This window comes from Taurulus bubalis (assembly GCF_910589615.1).
Source record: "Taurulus bubalis genome assembly, chromosome: 6".
Taxonomy (NCBI): domain Eukaryota; kingdom Metazoa; phylum Chordata; class Actinopteri; order Perciformes; family Cottidae; genus Taurulus; species Taurulus bubalis.
In genome coordinates, this window is record NC_136594.1 from 46,582 (window position 1) to 69,228 (window position 22,647).

Sequence of the window (22,647 nt, forward strand, 5' to 3'; positions counted from 1 at the left end):
CTGGCATCCGTCAAGGTTCCAAATTACACGGGCGAAAGGCATGCTGGGAAAGACTGTCTCAGCGTTGGGCGGCAAACAGCTGTTTGTGTGGTGTGTCTTCTGGTCTGTCTCTTCTTGTTTTGTTTTGTGCGCGAGCGTTACCCAGCATGCAATTGGGCGCTGTCATTTTTATTTAAATCCGATGCTGTTTGGCTGATTTCCTTTGGCCAGTAGGTGGCGCTAGTAGGTTACTATGAATATATAAGTATGTTATATTTAAGCAATAAGGTACCATGTGATTTACTGATCAGGCGGGTTGAAAGCAGAGTCGAGGATGACACACACACACACACATCATGTTTCTCTATGTAAAGATTACACCAGGTCATTTAAATTGCCTGTAAATGGGATGCAGTTTGGCTGATTTCCTTTGGCCAGTGGGTGGCGCTATGACAATCTGAACATTTGTCATGTACATGTCCTCAGGCATGGACCAGTATCATGCATGAGGAGTATTGGGGTAATAGCATCATATATGGAGGAGTTAAAGCAGCTTTCTCTCATATAGCGGTTAGCTCAAAGTAGGCGCGTCTTTGCGTCCCCGTAAACGTCAATTTCTAAAAGTGAAAACGCGCACGGAGCACAAGCCATACTCCTGAGGGTGTTGTTATCACTTTAGAACAGCATTTAAGTCGATTGTCTGAAATTTGTAGGAGGAGTAGTATTTGGCGTAAATGCAAATATATGCTAAAATTAGCATAAATGGGCCGAAAATGGCAAATTGGCCGAAGTACTGTAGCGCCCCCTATTGTTCAAATTGGACGCCTGATTTATTGCAAGTTAGGGGATGCAATGTGCGCATATACCCCAAGTTTGGAGTCGTTTGTCCAAATAGTTTTAATGTTATGAATGTTTAAAAACAAGACACGCCCCTAACAGGTTGATTGGTCGATATCTCCTCAACGCAATGAGATATCAAAGAAATTACAATGCAGTATTGATGATCCAGTGCCATTGATGATAACTACCAAGTTTGGTATGAAAAGGACCAAGCGTTTAGGAATAAACTACAATAATGTGTTTTTCACAAAATCCAAGATGGCGGAAAATATTCATAGGCGGACTTTATGGGTCTGAGAGGCTTTTTTGTAGAGCAGGTGGAGACGGACATGTGTGAATTTTTTCAAGTCAAAAAAAAATTCTGGGCGAGGGGCGTCGCCAGTCCAACTTGTAGGGGGTGCTAGAGAGCCATTTTTTGGAACTTTTCTTTCCGGCTTTAATAGATCTCTATTTTCACCAAACCTGACAAACTTTCCAAATTTGGTGAGTTTTTGAATATGACAAGTCCCCCAAAAAGGCGCCCAATGTATAAAAATAAAAATCAGAGGAATAATAATAATAAGAACCCTTTGTATTTCAATAGGGTCCTACTCGGACTGACTACGTCAGTCGCTCGGACCCTAATAATAAGAATCCCAGCAATTTCAATAGGGTCCTCTCGGACTGACTGCGTCAGTCGCTCGGACCCTAATAATGAAAAATAATCCTGTGTATTTCAATAGGGTCCTCTCAGGACTGACTACGTCAGTCGCTGTGACCCTAATAAAAATAAAAATAAATGGTCCGAAAGAATGGTCCATGAATAGTCCTGTGATAGTCAGTCAGTGGGGAACCCGGGCTCTATTGATGAGCCCGACTGCCGACGGGAAGAAACTGTTAGTGTGGCGTGAGGTCGTAGTCCTGATGGACCTCAGCCTCCTGCCAGAGGGAAGGGACACGAACAGGTTGTGTCCAGGGTGAGAGCGGTCAGCTGCGATCTTTCTTGCCCGCTTCAGTGACCTGGAAGTGAACAGGTCCTGGAGGGACGGCAAATTGCAGCCAATCACCTCTCAGCAGAGCGGATGATGCGCTGCAGCCTGCCCTTGTCCTTGGCAGTGGCTGCAGCGTACCAGACGGTGATGGAGGAGCAGAGGATGGACTCAACGATGGCGGTGTAGAACTGCACCATCATTTTCTTTGGCAGGTTGAATTTCCTCAGCTGCCTCAGGAAGAACATCCTCTGCTTGGCCTTCTTTGTGATGGAGCTGATGTTCAGCTCCCACTTGAGGTCCTGGGAAATGGAGCCCAGGAAGAGGAAGGACTCCACAGCGTCGACGGGAGAGTCACACAGGATGAGAGGGCGGGTGGGGCTGCATTCTTTCTGAAGTCCACAACCATCTCCACTGTCTTCAGGGCGTTGAGCTCCAGGTTATTCTGGCTGCACCAGGTCACCAGGTGGTCAGTCTCCCACCTGGAGGCAGACTCGTCCCCACCAGAGAGGAGTCCAGTGAGGGTGGTGTCATCCGCGAACTTCAGGAGCTTGACGGACTGGTGACTGGAGGTGCAGCTGTTGGTGTACAGGGAGAAGAGCAGCGGGGGAAGAACGCAGCCTTGGGGGGAACCGGTGCTGATGGTCTGAGAGCCTGAGACGTGTTTCCCCAGCCTCACGTGCTGCTTCCTGTCAGTCAGGAAGTCTGTGATCCACCTGCAGGTGGAGTCGGGCACGTGCAGCTGGGAGAGCTTGTCCTGCAGCAGAGACGGGATGATAGTGTTGAAGGCAGAGCTGAAGTCCACGTGCCCGTCCACGTATGTGTGATTTATTGAATATAATAACGTCTGCTGTCCTCTGGGGTCAAAATGTCCAGCATCGACCAGGACAACACTGGACATAATGAGGAGGATTCAGGGTCAGAAGAGAAGGAAACTAATGATGAGGTGATCCAACATCTAGACCACATGCTACTTCTTCCTCTGAAGAAGCCCCACATCACCAAGACGGTATGAAGTGAAGGAACATGGTGATAAGGTAGAATCTGAAGAAGTAGGACTGCACTTATTATGTTGAAGAATCAACTGATGTGGAAGAACCGGAGGAAGAGGACCGAGCTAGCTAGCAGAGAGAGAGAGAGAGAGCGAGAGCGAGAGCGAGCGCCATGGACCAACCGCATGTTCAAAGGTTTCAAATCCTATTGAAGAGGTGGAGCTGAACGTAACAAACGTCTATTGAAGAGGTGGAGCTGAACGTAACAAACGTCTATTGAAGAGGTGGAGCTGAACATGACAAACGTCTATTGAAGAGGTGGAGCTGAACATGACAAACGTCTACTGAAGAGGTGGTGCTGAACATGACAAACACCTATTGAAGAGGTGGTGCTGAACATGACATACACCTATTGAAGAGGTGGTGCTGAACATGACAAACACCTATTGAAGAGGTGGAGCTGAACATGAAAAACACCTATTGAAGAGGTGGTGCTGAACATGACAAACACCTATTGAAGAGGTGGTGCTGAACATGACATACACCTATTGAAGAGGTGGTGCTGAACATGACATACACCTATTGAAGAGGTGGTGCTGAACATGACATACACCTATTGAAGAGGTGGTGCTGAACATGACAAACACCTATTGAAGAGGTGGAGCTGAACATGACAAACACCTATTGAAGAGGTGGAGCTGAACATGACAAACACCTATTGAAGAGGTGGTGCTGAACATGACAAACACCTATTGAAGAGGTGGAGCTGAACATGACAAACGTCTATTGAAGAGGTGGAGCTGAACATGACAAACGTCTATTGAAGAGGTGGAGCTGAACATGACATATGTCTATTGAAGAGGTGGTGCTGAACATGACAAACGTCTACTGAAGAGGTGGTGCTGAACATGACAAACGTCTACTGAAGAGGTGGAGCTGAACATGACATACGTCTATTGAAGAGGTGGTGCTGAACATGACAAACGTCTACTGAAGAGGTGGTGCTGAACATGACATACGTCTATTGAAGAGGTGGTGCTGAACATGACAAACGTCTACTGAAGAGGTGGTGCTGAACATGACAAACGTCTACTGAAGAGGTGGTGCTGAACATGACAAACGTCTACTGAAGAGGTGGTGCTGAACATGACAAACGTCTATTGAAGAGGTGGTGCTGAACATGACAAACGTCTACTGAAGAGGTGGTGCTGAACATGACAAACGTCTACTGAAGAGGTGGTGCTGAACATGACAAACGTCTACTGAAGAGGTGGTGCTGAACATAACAAACGTCTATTGAAGAGGTGGAGCTGAACATAACAAACGTCTATTGAAGAGGTGGAGCTGAACATAACAAACGTCTATTGAAGAGGTGGAGCTGAACATAACAAACGTCTATTGAAGAGGTGGAGCTGAACATGACAAACGTCTATTGAAGAGGTGGTGCTGAACATGACATACGTCTATTGAAGAGGTGGTGCTGAACATGACAAACGTCTACTGAAGAGGTGGTGCTGAACATGACAAACGTCTACTGAAGAGGTGGAGCTGAACATAACAAACGTCTATTGAAGAGGTGGTGCTGAACATGACAAACGTTTACTGAAGAGGTGGTGCTGAACATGACAAACGTTTACTGAAGAGGTGGTGCTGAACATGACAAACGTTTACTGAAGAGGTGGTGCTGAACATGACAAACGTTTACTGAAGAGGTGGTGCTGAACATGACAAACGTTTACTGAAGAGGTGGAGCTGAACATGACAAACGTCTATTGAAGAGGTGGTGCTGAGCATGACAAACGTCTATTGAAGAGGTGGAGCTGAACATGACAAACGTCTATTGAAGAGGTGGAGCTGAACATGACAAACGTCTATTGAAGAGGTGGGGTCATTTTTTACCCCAGAGGACAGCAGGTGTATGGCAAACGGGAGGATATTACGAGGGTTAAATATATATAATAGTAAATAAATAATACATATATTTTGTGCTGAGGGAGTGATGGCGAAGCAATATCCGACCAATCAGAATCAAGCATGTTATATTTCAGTGTTATTTATTGAAGGTTAAAGGTGACGCGTGTTCTCAGTCAGTAAACAACAACTATTATTATTATTATTATGAATAAAGACCAGGAAGCGGGTTTCTGTCGTCCTTCCAGCTCAGTTTACAAAGTTTATTCCCTTGTTTTAAGGAATAGACATTCATGAACAATCAGGTCCATCAGAACCGATACAGTACCGCTTTGGTTCTGGTCAAGTACCTGAAGACACCTCAGACCCAGAGTCCACTTCAGTCCGTGAAGCACTACATTACCCACAATCCTTTCTGTTCATCAGGTCTGACAAGCAGACTAATGTTCTCCAAAGTTCTGCAGCTGGAGGATACAATCAGTTTGTTTTTCAGAATAAGGGCACAAGATTAGTTTGTTTTCAAAATAAGGGCACATGATCTTTATTCAACATCCTGATTGATCAGTCAGATGTTTTTGTCTTTAAATCCATTGTTTTGTTTGTTTTCAGCCAATTTGCTGTAGAGTTAGCTCATCAAGCTCCGCCTCCTCAGCAGGCTGTCCAATCACAGTGCAGGGGGCGTGTCCAACAGGAGGGCAGCGGTCAGAGACTCCCTCTTGTAGGTCTTGGGAGGAAGTTTGGGGACGCTGTGCCGGGGAGGCACGGGGGGGGCGTCAAGGGGGAGGAGCCTGGAGGCGGGGGCGGGGCTAGGGGTGACGGGAGTGAGTGGAGGAAGGGAGGGCGGGGAGGAGGAGGCGGTGGGGGCAGAGCTGATGGGGGGTGAGGACAAGGTGCTGGACGGGAAAAAGGCCTGAAGGTCACAGCGAGGGCGACCCTGAGGAGGGGGGAGGAGGTGGAGAGGAGAGCCGAGAGGCTCCCGAGGAGGCAGGGAGGGGGGGCTGTCGGGGGGAGACGACGATGACAGAGACGAAGAGTAACGAGGGGGGAGGAGCTTACAGGTGGGCTGACGAGGGGGCACAGCAGGGGGGCTGTCCAGCTTCATCTGAGAGGGGGGCAGAGAGGGGGCAGCGTTAGTAACACTGTAGCCAACACTGAGTTACACCTGTAGAAACACTGTAACCAACACTAAGTTACACCTGTAGAAACACTGTAACCAACACTAAGTTACACCTGTAGAAACACTGTACCAACACTAAGTTACACCTGTAGAAACACTGTAACCAACACTAAGCTACACCTGTAGTAACACTGTAACCAACACTAAGTTACACCTGTAGAAACACTGTAACCAACACTAAGTTACACCTGTAGAAACACTGTAACCAACACTAAGTTACACCTGTAGTAACACTGTAACCAACACTGAGTTACACCTGTAGAAACACTGTAACCAACACTAAGTTACACCTGTAGAAACACTGTAACCAACACTAAGTTACACCTGTAGAAACACTGTAACCAACACTAAGTTACACCTGTAGAAACACTGTAACCAACACTAAGTTACACCTGTAGAAACACTGTAACCAACACTAAGTTACACCTGTAACCAACACTAAGTGTAACCATAACTAAGTTACACCTGTAGAAACACTGTAACCAACACTAAGTTACACCTGTAGAAACACTGTAACCAACACTAAGTTACACCTGTAGAAACACTGTAACCAACACTAAGTTACACCTGTAGAAACACTGTAACCAACACTAAGTTACACCTGTAACCAACAGTAAGTGTAACCATAACTAAGTTACACCTGTAGAAACACTGTAACCAACACTAAGTTACACCTGTAGTAACACTGTAACCAACACTAAGTTACACCTGTAGAAACACTGTAACCAACACTAAGCTACACCTGTAGAAACACTGTAACCAACACTAAGTTACACCTGTAGTAACACTGTAACCAACACTGAGTTACACCTGTAGAAACACTGTAACCAACACTAAGTTACACCTGTAACCAACACTAAGTGTAACCATAACTAAGTTACACCTGTAGAAACACTGTAACCAACACTAAGTTACACCTGTAGAAACACTGTAACCAACACTAAGTTACACCTGTAGAAACACTGTAACCAACACTAAGTTACACCTGTAGAAACACTGTAACCAACACTAAGTTACACCTGTAACCAACACTAAGTGTAACCATAACTAAGTTACACCTGTAGAAACACTGTAACCAACACTAAGTTACACCTGTAGTAACACTGTAACCAACACTAAGTTACACCTGTAGAAACACTGTAACCAACACTAAGCTACACCTGTAGAAACACTGTAACCAACACTAAGTTACACCTGTAGTAACACTGTAACCAACACTGAGTTACACCTGTAGAAACACTGTAACCAACACTAAGTTACACCTGTAGAAACACTGTAACCAACACTAAGTTACACCTCTAGTAACACTGTAACCAACACTAAGTTACACCTGTAGAAACACTGTAACCAACACTAAGTTACACCTGTAGTAACACTGTAACCAACACTGAGTTACACCTGTAGAAACACTGTAACCAACACTAAGTTACACCTGTAGAAACACTGTAACCAACACTAAGTTACACCTGTAGAAACACTGTAACCAACACTAAGTTACACCTGTAGAAACACTGTACCAACACTAAGTTACACCTGTAGAAACACTGTAACCAACACTAAGCTACACCTGTAGTAACACTGTAACCAACACTAAGTTACACCTGTATAAACACTGTAACCAACACCAAGTTACACCTGTAGAAACACTGTAACCAACACTAAGTTACACCTGTAGTAACACTGTAACCAACACTGAGTTACACCTGTAGAAACACTGTAACCAACACTAAGTTACACCTGTAGAAACACTGTAACCAACACTAAGTTACACCTCTAGTAACACTGTAACCAACACTAAGTTACACCTGTAGAAACACTGTAACCAACACTAAGTTACACCTGTAGTAACACTGTAACCAACACTGAGTTACACCTGTAGAAACACTGTAACCAACACTAAGTTACACCTGTAGAAACACTGTAACCAACACTAAGTTACACCTGTAGAAACACTGTAACCAACACTAAGCTACACCTGTAGAAACACTGTAACCAACACTAAGTTACACCTGTAGAAACACTGTAACCAACACTAAGTTACACCTGTAGAAACACTGTAACCAACACTAAGTTACACCTGTAGAAACACTGTAACCAACACTAAGTTACACCTGTAGAAACACTGTAACCAACACTAAGTTACACCTGTAGAAACACTGTAACCAACACTAAGTTACACCTGTAGAAACACTGTAACCAACACTAAGTTACACCTGTAGAAACACTGTAACCAACACTAAGTTACACCTGTAGAAACACTGTAACCAACACTAAGTTACACCTGTAGAAACACTGTAACCAACACTAAGTTACACCTGTAGAACCTCTGAGCACCTCTAGGTCAGGATGCAGGAACCTCACGTCTTCTGACTCAGAGAACACGAGTTGTTCTAGTATCAAATCTGAACACAACAGAAAAGTGGACTCGTTTGTTACCTTTGAGGGTGAGGACTCGGCTGGAGCCGACTCTGGACGTCTGCGAGGAGGAACAGGAGGAGGAATAGGGACGTCCTCCGAACCACGACTGAAACTCACCATGGAAGAGACCGAGGAGGACCCTGAGACCAGAGAAAACAACCTTTAGAACGTCGGACACTCTCTGTCAGAACGTCGGACACTCTGTCAGAACGTCGGACACTCCGTCAGAACGTCGGACACTCTGTCAGAACGTCGGACACTCCGTCAGAACGTCGGACACTCCGTCAGAACGTCGGACACTCTGTCAGAACGTCGGACACTGATGGTGATCGGTAGGACAGTACATTGGTGGGTGGAGCTACTGTCAGACTTGTGATAGGTGGGACAGTGTGCAGATGGGTGGAGCTAATGTCAGACTTGTGATTGGTGGGACAGTGTGCAGATGGGTGGAGCCAATGTCAGACTTGTGATCGGTGGGACAGTGTGCAGACAGGCGGCCTTACTGGAGTGAAAGGGGCTGCTGGGACCTTGCGGCGAGTCGAACACACTGCCAAGGTCTGTGGAGCTGGAGGTGGCGGAGGCAGGGGGCGGAGTCAGAGGGGTGCGGGGGGAATTGGGGGCCGAGACAGCCCCCCCCTCAGCCTCGCTGTCGGGGATGCGGCTGTAACTGATCTTCCTAGGTTCGTTCTGCAGCGGTGTTGGATGCCGCATAGTCCCAGGCCTCGCTGAGGTCGGACGGATCCCTGGAGACTTCAGAGGACAGGTGTACTTCTTCATCTGTGGGGGTAATATTTAAACATATTTATCTTCACACTCCTGTAACTCCTTTCAAACTGATGGACTGTTTAAGATCGTCTGTTTTATTCCACATATTCTTCTTCTTTGGTTAAAACTGGTGCCTACAATACTGTTGAAAGACCGTGGAAAAATATTAAAGTAAAAACTATAACTATTATAACATGTAACCTTTTATCTTTTTAGCACAACCATTTAACATATATACTGTTTTCATTCAATTCTAGTTTGTGATTAGACAATATAAAATGCTAGAAGTTGCTATGTTTTATGATCTTTTCTATATTATGTGTATTGTAAAAAGCCCTCCTGTGTAATAGGATACAGCAGTGATACCATGTTAGGCAACAAACCCCAAGTGGTTGACCTTAGAGACAGGATCTAGGATTGACCCGTGAAGAAAAGGAGGAGGGTTAAGTGTGTCTGTGAGGTACAAGAGCTGATGCACAGAGAGGAAAAAGTACTTTCACCAGATCTCAGTCTGAATAGGGATTGCACCAGATTCTGAGAAAACTGGAATTAATAAGCATCTTTAGTAAAACAGGAGAAAAAACAGCCTGCTCCCAGCTTTAGTCTGGAAGAAGCTTCTGCTACCAGGAGAAGTTGCTCCCAGCTTTAGTCTGGAAGAAGCTTCTGCTACCAAGAGAAGTTGCTCCCTGCTTTAGTCTGGAAGAAGCTTCTGCTACCAGGAGAAGTTGCTCCCTGCTTTAGTCTGGAAGAAGCTTCTGCTACCAGGAGAAGTTGCTCCCTGCTTTAGTCTGGAAGAAGCTTCTGCTACCAGGAGAAGTTGCTCCCTGCTTTAGTCTGGAAGAAGCTTCTGCTACCAGGAGAAGTGTGTCTGTGAAGCTTAGTCTCTGCCAGACGGCAGGAGAGAAGAAGTGTTTTTCTCTGAGTCTGGATAGAACTTAAACAATCTTTTTAGTTGCATGTGACACTGAAACTGTTTCATGGACTTGAAATTGATGTATGTGAGATAAACATTAAATAAAACTCGGCCTTAGCATTCGTAAGTGGCTGAAACCAAACAAAGTATTCTGGTTCTTTAAAACAATTTAAACCCTCTTTTCCTGACCATCCACCGTGGGATTCAGATGTGACGATTGAGTCTACCAAAGAGACTTAAGGTAAGTATCTCTGGGTGAAGACTTAAGGTAAGGGTTAGTGTTAGTCATGATGATGAGATGCGTCAATAGAGAGAAGGTATAGACTCGTACTCGCTGGATAGGGTTGAGAGGAGTTACAGCCTACTGTAGGAACCTAGAGCTGTAAAACACTCAATAAAACCTAGAGCTTGTTTGGAAAAAACAGTTATAGGTCCTGCCTCTGCTACTCTGGCAGGATCACCGTTCACTCTACAATACCCACAATGCACCCCTTCCTCTGACAGTTGTCATGAGCGGTGGGCTACAGAGTTCTGGTCAGATCACTTCTTTCCAACTTCACACGTCCAAATTATTTTTTACTTTTAAACCGAGACGGACTTCTCTTGAGGACATTTGAAGGACGTCTAACAGCCTGCTCTGAAAACACTGAAGGCTTTATACTACTCATTAATGAAAGGCTAATCAAGGATGTTCCGTGATGTCTCAGCAGGTGACTGCTGCAGGTGTGTGTGTTTCCATGGTGATACTTACAAACCGAGGCAATGATCGGACGTTTCGAGGTTCTATCTCCAGAGATTTGTTGAATAGATGATCAGCAAAGTCTTTTTCTGACATGTCCTCCATCGGGTTCAGGCTCTCAAAGAACTTCTGCTCCACAAACAGAGAGAACAGGGTTACCCTCTGACTCAGCAGGGATAGGGTTAGGGGTCAGGGTGAACAGTAAGTGACAGGGTTAGGGGGTAGGGTGAACAGTAAGTGACAGGGTTAGGGGGTAGGGTGAACAGGAAGTGACAGGGTTAGGGGGTAGGGTGAACAGTAAGTGACAGGGTTAGGGGTCAGGGTGAACAGTAAGTGACAGGTTTAGGGGGTAGGGTGAACAGTAAGTGACAGGGTTAGGGGTCAGGGTGAACAGTAAGTGACAGGTTTAGGGGGTAGGGTGAACAGTAAGTGACAGGGTTAGGAGGTAGGGTGAACAGTAAGTGACAGGGTTAGGGGTCAGGGTGAACAGTAAGTGACAGGTTTAGGGGGTAGGGTGAACAGTAAGTGACAGGTTTAGGAGGTAGGGTGAACAGTAAGTGACAGGGTTAGGGGTCAGGGTGAACAGTAAGTGACAGGGTTAGGGGTCAGGGTGAACAGTAACCACACTGACCCTGATGTCGTTCTCCACTCTCAGACAGTACGGTTGGTTCTGGTACTGTTGGATCTCTCCGGTGATTTCAGCCACTTTCCTCCTCTTGCTGAAGTTGATGAGATCTTTTCCGTGTCTGCGCAGGAAGTCGGGGTTACCCTCCTCCGTCTTCAGGATGTTGGTCAGGTAGATTCCTGACAAACCAAGAGAGTGACTGCGTATTTAACATTTGACCTCCATGTTTAAATCCTTTATAAGATGTGGTGTGAGATGAGATAAGATACCAAAGAAAGGGACACAAGGGGGGTTGATGGAGCGCAGCTTGGCTAAATACTTCTTGTAATGATCTTCACTCAGCTCATGAGCTTCCTCCAGGATTTTTCTTTGCCGACTCGGAATTTGCTGAAAACGAAAAACCACATCATATATTATTTTTCCCAGCGTTTGTAAACTAAGAGTTTGAAAAATCTACAGCTAATGGCAGAATGCAATTTATTTTTGCCGATGATCAGCAGTGGTAGAAGGAAGCAGTGTTACAGCGTTGAGCCGACTGAACAGGTAGGACACATTAGACTTAGGTGCAGGTGTGAGTGCAGACCACAGGTAATGCCTTGCTCACTTCTTCTGAGCAACTCAAAAATACCTGTGAGGTTCTTTTTTGTATGACTCTTGCATTCGAGTGTGTGGACAGCAGTATTAATGGAGACCTATGTCATTGTAAACTGACTTTAAGATGGAACTTGTTTGGCGAGACGATTGTTTCAGAATTTCTTTACTGACATACAAATAGGATGTTCCTGTTGAATTGGCCCTCTGTGTTTCCATCTGTGGGGCCTAAGCTGCAACAACATATTTAGTACATTCACAGTGAGTTTCAGTCCTAGAGAAAGAATACAGATATGGCAGATCAACAGATGGATCTAACAGTCTGAAGCAGTTTCAAAGCATTAGTGTATTGTTACCTCAAAGGTGTGGTCCAGTCTGTAGACCGGAGAGGAGTTCATGGCACTGACAACCTCCAGAACTCCGTTAAAATTGTTGAGTTCCTGAAAAACTTGCAGGATCTCGATGATCCGAGACACGACGGCAACTCGTTCCTCTAGGTTCTCAGTTTCTACCATACACCTGCAGAGGGATCAGATAGGACCGGTAACAACTCATACATGTTTGACTGGCTCATGGTTGGAGCAGTGCCACGGTGAAGGGGCTAGAGGAGGATTGCAAAGGTGTATTTACAGGCTAAGGAAAAGGTGCCATGTGATTTGAGATGTATTTCAAGTTAAAGTTGCATGTGTGGTTGGAGGTGCGGATGGAGATCAGGTTGGAGATGTGGTTGGAAGAGTAGTTTGAGTTGAGGTTGGATATCTGTTTGGAAGTATAGTTTGAGGAAGGGTTGGAGGTGAGGTTATAAATTAAGTTGGACGTCTAGTTGTAGAAGTTGTTGGAAAAGAGGCTGGCGCTGGTTGGAGGTACAGTTGAAGATGAGGTTTGGTTGGTGGTGTAGTTGAAGATGAGGTTTGGTTGGTGGTGCAGTTGAAGATGAGGTTTGAGGTGTGGTTGGAGGTACAGTTGAAGATGAGGTTTGGTTGGTGGTTGGTGGTGTAGTTGAAGATGAGGTTAAAGGTGTGGTTGAGTTGTAGTTTAAAGTGTGGTTGGATGAAAGGTTGGAGGTGGGTTTGAGTTGAGGTTAGAGGAGTGAACTATAAAACTATAAAATGAGGTTGGTGGCGTAGATGGAGAGCAACGTTTTGGGCTGTCTTTGTGATACAGTTGGATCTGCAGCTGACGGCGAGATCGAGGGTGTGAATAAAGGTGTGATGTCTCTGAAGTCACCTTGTAAATACTTTTGTATAAGTTTAGTTTGTTTGATGTCAGAGAGATGTCCTACTTTTCAAACCACAGTGTGAGGTTGGTGGTGTGTCGTATCATCCTCAGCAGGTTGGGGGAGTGAATCTCTTTGTCTTCTTTGGTCCAGACGCTGCCAACCAGCTCAGACGGCTGCACTGCCCTGCAGAAGGTCACACAAGTAAGACAGCATGGAACTTCATAATCAAACTCAAGTAAAAGGAGGCAACAGCGGCACATGCCGTCACCTGCCAGTGACTCAAGATCCAACGAATTGACGTTTTCTAAGAGGAATGTAATTTAGGAGGTTGTGGACATAAGGGGGCATTATCATCCATGTACAACTACCCAGATACATGAATAAGAACACCAACTGGACAAGCATGAATATATTCACGATGCATGCTCACTAACATTTTAAAGGGTCAAATTTTGCTGAAGAACAAAGTAATGTATTATATTAAGATACACACACGTGTTTATATTAATCCTGATTATTATTATTAGTTGTTCCTCTTGACAGTTTAAGTGGACTACAGGTACAGGCACCCTTACCTGTAGAAGTCAGACTCGAGGAGAGTGAGCTGCCGGCCGATCTCGATGGGGTGAAGCGTCATGAGGTCCAACTGCTCGGTGTTTCCTGGTTTACAGGTGTGCCACTCGATAGGAGGAGGAGAGTTCTGGAAGGTTATGCTGGGACTGGGCACGCTCACCTGAACCTGCTTCTTCCTCTGGATGATCTTAGTTATCGACTCCACCCACTTCCTCATTGCCTTACCTGCAACAAAGTATGTATTTATATCAGCAAGCTCTTCACAGGTACGTACCTCTGACTGATGACCGACAGGCATGTACCTCTGACTGACAGGTGATGACTGGCAGGTGATGACTGGCAGGTGCGTACCTCTGACTGACAGGTGATGACTGGCAGGTGCGTACCTCTGACTGACGACTGACAGGTGATGACTGACAGGTGATGACTGGCAGGTGATGACTGGCAGGTACGTACCTCTGACTGACAGGTGATGACTGGCAGGTACGTACCTCTGACTGACAGGTGATGACTGGCAGGTACGTACCTCTGACTGATGCGATGAACTCCTCCAGTCGTCTCAGCAGGTAAGCGTCTCTCTCGAAGTCGTAGAAGTGGTGCTCCACCCAGTGGCGACACACATTCAACACTCTGCAGAGGTGACATCATACTGAGCTCATCACAGATACATCATGACCTCAGCTAATCAGCTGATGCAAGTCATGTGACTAATCATGTCATGTGATCACATGACAATACAACAGTAATATGGACACGTTCAGAGTGTCAGAGGCCAGGGCTGTTGTGGAACCAGGTTTTTCTTTTACGAAGGTTCCTAACTGAGTGAAATGAGACCAGCAACCCTCCACACCTTGATCCAGATCAGCAGCTCTTAGACCAGCATTGCCGCCCTGGACTCTGCCTCCCTGCACTGCCACTGACCCTCCAGCAGGTGTCACTCTACCTGAGTTGGACCGGCTGGACAAACTCTTTGCGGAAGCGTTTGAGTTCGGCACTCAGCGGCTGCTCTCCTCCCTCCATGGGATCCACCTCGCTGGGCCTCGGCTCCGGGATCTCAAACCTGAAACATCACAGAAGACCTGAGATCAGACCTTAAACCTGAATGAATGAATGAATGAATATATACTTTATTAATCCCCAAGGGGAAATTTGGTGTCGAGTAGCAGCAATTTAGACAGAAAATAAGATATCAAAACAGCAGGGATGAAAGATATATACAATAATAATACTAATAAAATAAAAATATCTGGGATGAAAGAAAAGCACAGTATTAATTTAGGAATTAAATTCAAACAGTAGAAGTGCAAGTATGTATGTATGTATCTGTATATTAAGTGTGTGAGGTGTAATAAACAATCAATAACAGACAATATGGGAGTGCAAAAATGGAAGTTATGTATGTAATATGTGAAGTGTGGATGAACATAAACATGTACAGTGATTAATCAGTCAGAGGATCTGGTAAGTGGTGACTTATTATAAAGCCTTAATGCCGTCGGCAGGAATGTTCTCCTGTAGCGGTCCTTGTTGCAGCAGGTGGTGGAGAGGGTGGTCCAGGTTGTCCAATATGGACAAAAGTTTCTTCAGCGTCCTCCTCTCCACCACCTGCTCCAGAAACTCCTGCTTGCAGCCGATGATGGAGCCGGCTTTCTTCACTAGCTTGTTAAGTCTGTTGGCGTCACCGGCTCCAATGCTGCTCCCCAGCAGACGATGGAGAAGTACAGGGCGCTGGACACCACCGACTGGTAGAACATCTCCAGCATCTTCTGCACACATTGAAGGATCCAAGCTTCCTCAGGAAAAAGAGTCGACTCATCCCCTTCTTGTACACAGCGTTGATGTTGGCCTTCCAGTTCAGTCGGCTGTCGATGGAAACACCTGGTACCTGTACTCCTCCACTATGTGATGGAGACACCAGGTACCTGTACTCCTCCACCTTGTGATGGAGACACCAGGTACCTGTACTCCTCCTCCATGTGATGAGACACCAGGTACCTGTACTCCTCCTCCATGTGATGAGACACCAGGTACCTGTACTCCTCCATGTGATGAGACACCAGGTACCTGTACTCCTCCACCATGTGATGGAGACACCAGGTACTTGTACTCCTCCTCCATGTGATGAGACACCAGGTACCTGTACTCCTCCATGTGATGAGACACCAGGTACCTGTACTCCTCCATGTGATGAGACACCAGGTACCTGTACTCCTCCATGTGATGAGACACCAGGTACCTGTACTCCTCCATGTGATGAGACACCAGGTACCTGTACTCCTCCATGTGATGAGACACCAGGTACCTGTACTCCTCCATGTGATGAGACACCAGGTACCTGTACTCCTCCTCCATGTCCACGTCCTCTCCCAGAACACTCAGAGGTCTAGGAGCCGTCGACAGAACAGTTCCCTGTGGGGCTCCAACATCACTGACCACCGTTCCAGACAGCACACGGCCCATTCTGACACACTGTGGTCTGCCTGTGAGGTAGTCAGTGATCCAGGAGACGGTGGACGAGTCTACCCCCACCACCCGCAGCTTCTCCCCCAGTAGCAGTGGTTGGATGGTGTTAAATGCACTGGAGAAGTCAAAGAAAGTGACTCTCACAGAGACACCTGTTCCATCCAGGTGCGACTGAGCTCGTTGCAGCAGGTAGATGATGGCGTCGTCCACACCCACATGAGGCTGGTAAGTGAATTGTAGAGGGTCCAGCGATGATTTCACCTGCGGTCGGAGGTGAGCCAAGACCAGCCTCTCCAGCACCTTCATCACATGGGAGGTGAGGGCTACCGGTCGGTAGTCGTTGAGGACGGATGGAATCGACTTCTTTGGGACAGGGACCAGGCACGACGTCTTCCACAGCACCGATACCTCCTCCTGCCTCAGGCTGAGGTTGTAGAGGTGCTGCAGGACACCAGACAGCTGGGTGGCGCAGGTCTTTAGGACCCTGGGGCTGATGCCATCAGGTCCCTCGGCTTTGCCTTGGTGGAGTTTCTCCAGCTGTCTTCTCACCTGGTCAGTCTACACAGAGAGGGGGGAGGGTGGAAGAGCCCATTGTTGTTGAGGGCTCAGTGGGAGAGCCAGTAGATGTTGAGGGCTCAGTGATTGTGCAGCTCAGCAGGGGGGGCATAGAGGGAGGTGTGGTGAGTGGGGGAGACGGATGAGGGCTGTGAACTAAACCTATTGAAGAAACAGTTTAGCTCGTTGGCCCTCTCAGTCACAGACCTGAGATCAGACCTGAAACCTGAAACTGTCACAGACCTGAGATCAGGTCTTTGTGACTCCCGTTGATGATAGCAGTGGAGTGAAACATCCTTAGAGACGTATGATGTAAATAACCCAAAGAAAGAGTTTCCAGTGAACGTCGTCAACGTTAATCTGAATGTTTTTAGTGTTGAGATTCCTTTCCAGTGAGTAAGTACACAGGTGGGTCCTCACCTCTCCATGAGCAGGTCCAGCAGCTCCTGAGGTTTACAGAACGATCTGTAGGTGGTCAGAAATGTTCGGACAAAGTTTGGATCTGAAGGAGGAAACAGAAGACCAACCAGTTCAGTTCTGTAGAGACACCTGGTCCTGATTCTTCACCTGATTCTTCACCTGATCCTGATTCTCACCCGATCACGCTGTCTGACATCACCTCTATAACACCTGTGTGACGACACGTCTATAACACCTGTGTGACGACACGTCTATAACACCTGTGTGACGACACGTCTATAACACCTGTGTGACGACACGTCTATAAGACCTGTGTGACGACACGTCTATAAGACCTGTGTGACGACACGTCTATAACACCTGTGTGACGACACGTCTATAAGACCTGTGTGACGACACGTCTAAAACACCTGTGTGACGACACGTCTATAACACCTGTGTGACGACACGTCTATAACACCTGTGTGACGACACGTCTATAACACCTGTGTGACATCACCTCTATAACACCTGCGTGACATCACGTCTATAACACCTGCGTGACGACACGTCTATAACACCTGTGTGACGACACGTCTATAACACCTGTGTGACGACACCTCTATAACACCTGTGTGACATCACCTCTATAACACCTGTGTGACGACACCTCTATAACACCGGTCTGACAACACCTGTGTGACATCACGTCTACAACACCTGTCTAACGACACGTCTATAACACCTGTCTAACGACACGTCTATAACACCTGTGTGACATCACGTCTATAACACCTGTGTGACATCACGTCTATAACACCTGTCTAACGACACGTCTATAACACCTGTCTAACGACACGTCTATAACACCTGTCTAACGACACGTCTATAACACCTGTGTGACGACACCTCTATAACACCTGTGTGACATCACCTCTATAACACCTGTGTGACGACACCTCTATAACACCTGTGTGACGACACGTCTATAACACCTGTGTGACGACACCTCTATAACACCTGTGTGACGACACCTCTATAACACCTGTGTGACGACACCTCTATAACACCTGTGTGACGACACCTGTGTGACATCACGTCTATAACACCTGTCTAACGACACGTCTATAACACCTGTGTGACATCACGTCTATAACACCTGTCTAACGACACGTCTATAACACCTGTCTAACGACACGTCTATAACACCTGTCTGACGACACGTCTATAACACCTGTGTGACGACACGTCTATAACACCTGTGTGACGACACGTCTATAACACCTGTGTGACATCACCTCTATAAGACCTGTGTGACATCACCTCTATAACACCTGTGTGACATCACCTCTATAACACCTGTGTGACATCACCTCTATAACACCTGTGTGACATCACCTCTATAACACCTGTGTGACATCACGCCTCACCTGCGTACATGTGGAAGGTGAGCCTCTCGATCAGCTTCAGGACCGTCCCGGCCTTGATGATGGGGATGCCGGACTTGGACTGGACGTTGTCCTCGAACACGACGTTCTGGTCCGAGTCCGGCTCGGCGAAGCGGTACAGCTGGGCCCCCGGCAGCCTCACCTGCTGCTCCTTGTCCTCCTGCATCATGGCGGAGTCCAGCATGCGCTCCAGCGTGCTGCGGTACTGCAGCGAGATCAAGGCCGCCATCCAGCCGCTCTTCTCCTCCGCGGACTTGGCGGCGAACACCACGCTGTTCCCGTCCTTCAGGACGAGCTCGAAGGCGTGCCGGTACTCGCCCTCCTTGTCGTCCTTGTCGTTGATCTGGACTTTGCGCATGAAGAATTTCTCCTTCAGCCGGTACTCTGCGGGGGATCCGGCGCCCGGCAGCCGCGGCGGCCCGTGGTTGGACTTGCAGCAGACCATCAAGCCGTCGAACAGGAAGATGTGGCGCTCGTGCTTGGCGCCCACGCGCGTCAGCGTGCCCTCCATGATGAACTCGTTGCAGCACTGGCCGATGTCCTTGCCCTCCCAGCCGTCGATGTTCTTCTGGATCTCGTTCATCTTCTTGATGGCCAGGTGCTTGCCCTTCATCTGGTGGCTGTAGAAACGGCACGCCGACTCGCTGCGGACCACAGAAGAAGAGAGAGAACAGGAGAAGAAGAAGTCAGGAGGAGTTGCCGTCTGATTTCAGTAAACCTGAACCTGGTCTCACAGTAAACCAAAGTGAAGCCAGTAAACATGCATCTATAATATCACTGATCATCAATGAGTTCGAGCATTAATAACAAATACTTTCATCCAGACTTAATATCTGCTTTTCTAGAAATATAGAAAATCGTATTCAACGGAAGCATTAAATAAACTATGTACAAAAACCACCCGACGCAAAGTGCATCACGTCAACAGAGTGAACACGACCGACTCTGCTGATGAAGACCATGAGCACGGTTGAAATCACAAGTCCTCTATATCAAAGTTACCCTTAAAGACAAGTCCTCTATATCACAGTTACCCATAAAGACAAGTCCTCTATATCACAGTTACCCATAAAGACAAGTCCTCTATATCACAGTTACCCATAAAGACAAGTCCTCTATATCACAGTTACCCATAAAGACAAGTCCTCTATATCACAGTTACCCTTAAAGACAAGTCCTCTATATCACAGTTACCCATAAAGACAAGTCCTCTATATCACAGTTACCCTTAAAGACAAGTCCTCTATATCACAGTTACCCTTAAAGACAAGTCCTCTATATCACAGTTACCCTTAAAGACAAGTCCTCTATATCACAGTTACCCTTAAAGACAAGTCCTCTATATCACAGTTACCCATAAAGACAAGTCCTCTATATCACAGTTACCCTTAAAGACAAGTCCTCTATATCACAGTTACCCTTAAAGACAAGTCCTCTATATCACAGTTACCTTTAAAGGAAGACTCTGTTGACATAACATCTCAGTCTATTTCTCCCAGCGATCACACTATCAGCTGATCTGGGGGCGTCCACTTGTAAGCAATCAACCAGATGCAGCACGGTGTCTCTAAGCCAATCAGATCGTTGCTGTCAAACTTTAAAGGGTTCTCTGCTCTGTTGCTGTCATTTCAGCCCGAAACCGAATGCGACCCTCCTCCACCCCGTCACGTCCAGTCATGCAGTCATACTCATTCATCACCGGGTTGCAGCTTCTGCACCACCAGTCTGGACTGCAGGGGTTCTGCCGGGTCAGAACTGCCCTCTGTTGACCTGGTAGAGTCCAACCAACAAAGACTTTGCACGATTCCATTGTTATACCGATGTGATAAATGTATTGTTGAATTCTAAGTCTCTCCTGATTGAAACACACACAGAGCCGTGATGACGTTCAACATTTCCTGCTGTTGTAAATAAAAGCCTTCCACCGGCAGGTTGCTTTTATTGTGAAAAAGTTGTTTATTTTCACTAAACCGGTTGTAGTGTTTAAAGCTCAGAACAACAGGAAGAACTGGAGGAAAGTTAAACTTCAGCAGCAGCTCACTAAGCAGTTTACAGCCTAAACCCCTCAAGTATGTGAGCAGTTTCACAACTACCTACACCGTCAGCCTCCATCTACACCGTCAGCCTCCATCTACACCGTCAGCCTCCATCTACACCGTCAACCTCCATCTACACCGTCAACCTCTACCTTCACGTCAACCTCCATCTACACCGTCAACCTCCATCTACACCGTCAACCTCCATCTACACCGTCAACCTCTACCTACACGTCAACCTCTACCTACACGTCAACCTCCATCTACACCGTCAGCCTCCATCTACACCATCAGCCTCTACCTACACGTCAACCTCTACCTACACGTCAACCTCCATCTACACCGTCAACCTCCATCTACACCGTCAACCTCTACCTACACGTCAACCTCTACCTACACGTCAACCTCCATCTACACCGTCAGCCTCCATCTACACCGTCAGCCTCTACCTACACGTCAACCTCCATCTACACCGTCAGCCTCCATCTACACCGTCAACCTCCATCTACACCGTCAACCTCTACCTTCACGTCAACCTCCATCTACACCGTCAGCCTCCATCTACACCGTCAGCCTCTACCTACACATCAACCTCCATCTACACCGTCAGCCTCCATCTACACCGTCAGCCTCCATCTACACCGTCAGCCTCTACCTACACGTCAACCTCCATCTACACCGTCAGCCTCCATCTACACCGTCAGCCTCCATCTACACCGTCAACCTCTACCTACACGTCAACCTTCACCTACACGTCAACCTCTACCTACACCGTCAACCTCTACCTACACGTCAACCTTCATCTACACGTCAACCTCTACCTACACCGTCAACCTCCATCTACACGTCAACCTCTACCTACACCGTCAACCTCTACCTACACGTCAACCTTCATCTACACGTCAACCTCTACCTACACGTCAACCTCCATCTACACGTCAACCTCTACCTACACGTCAACCTTCATCTACACGTCAACCTCTACCTACACGTCAACCTCCATCTACACGTCAACCTCTACCTACACGTCAACCTTCATCTACACGTCAACCTCTACCTACACCGTCAACCTCCATCTACACCGTCAACCTCTACCTACACGTCAACCTCCATCTACACTGTCAACCTCTACCTTCACGTCAACCTCTATATACACCGTCAGCCTCTACCTACACCGTCAGCCTCCATGTACACGTCAACCTCTACGTCAACCTCCATATACACCGTCAGCCTCCATGTACACGTCAACCTCCATATACACCGTCAGCCTCTACCTACACAGTCAACCTCCATGTACACCGTCAACCTCTATGTACACCGTCAGCCTCTACCTACAGTCAACCTCCATGTACACCGTCAGCCTCCATGTACACCGTCAACCTCCATGTACACCGTCAGCATCTACCTACACGTCAACCTCCATATACACGTCAACCTCTATGTACACCGTCAGCCTCTACCTACACGTCAACCTCCATATACACGTCAGCCTCTACCTACAGTCAACCTCCATGTACACCGTCAACCTCCATGTACACCGTCAGCCTCTACCTACACGTCAACCTCCATATACACGTCAACCTCCATATACACGTCAACCTCCATATACACGTCAACCTCCATGTACACCGTCAGCCTCCATGTACACTGTCAACCTCCATGTACACGTCAGCCTCCATGTACACCGTCAGCCTCCATCTACACTGTCAACCTCCATGTACACGTCAACCTCCATATACACCGTCAGCCTCCATATACACCGTCAGCACCTACCTACACGTCAACCTCCATATACACCGTCAATCTCTACCTACACTGTCAACCTCTACCTACACCGTCAACCTACACCGTCAACCTCCACCGTCAACCTACACCTACACCGTCAGCCTCCATATACACCGTCAGCCTCTACCTACACCGTCAACGTCCATATACACCGTCATCCTCTACCTATACCGTCAGCCTCCATCTACACGTCAACCTCCATATACACCGTCAGTCTCTACCTACACCGTCAACCTCCATACACACGTCAA

The 22,647-nt window shown here is 47.0% G+C and overlaps 1 protein-coding gene across 1 annotated transcript in view; it reads right to left on the minus strand.

Annotated features, from left to right (window-relative positions):
* Positions 1-4,836: 4,836 nt before the first annotated feature.
* Positions 4,837-22,647, minus strand: part of sos1 (son of sevenless homolog 1) — a 35,768-nt gene continuing 17,957 nt past the window's right edge. The window contains exons 10-22 of the mRNA XM_079219472.1: positions 18,558-19,219; positions 17,149-17,230; positions 14,654-14,770; positions 14,237-14,340; positions 13,713-13,935; positions 13,201-13,320; positions 12,275-12,437; positions 11,597-11,714; positions 11,334-11,506; positions 10,715-10,831; positions 8,789-9,062; positions 8,304-8,425; positions 4,837-5,792 (exon numbers count right to left, since the gene is read on the minus strand). Of these exons, the coding sequence (XP_079075598.1) occupies positions 5,355-5,792; positions 8,304-8,425; positions 8,789-9,062; positions 10,715-10,831; positions 11,334-11,506; positions 11,597-11,714; positions 12,275-12,437; positions 13,201-13,320; positions 13,713-13,935; positions 14,237-14,340; positions 14,654-14,770; positions 17,149-17,230; positions 18,558-19,219 (2,713 nt within the window). The 3' untranslated portion in view covers positions 4,837-5,354. The remainder of the gene's footprint in view (positions 5,793-8,303; positions 8,426-8,788; positions 9,063-10,714; positions 10,832-11,333; positions 11,507-11,596; positions 11,715-12,274; positions 12,438-13,200; positions 13,321-13,712; positions 13,936-14,236; positions 14,341-14,653; positions 14,771-17,148; positions 17,231-18,557; positions 19,220-22,647) is intronic.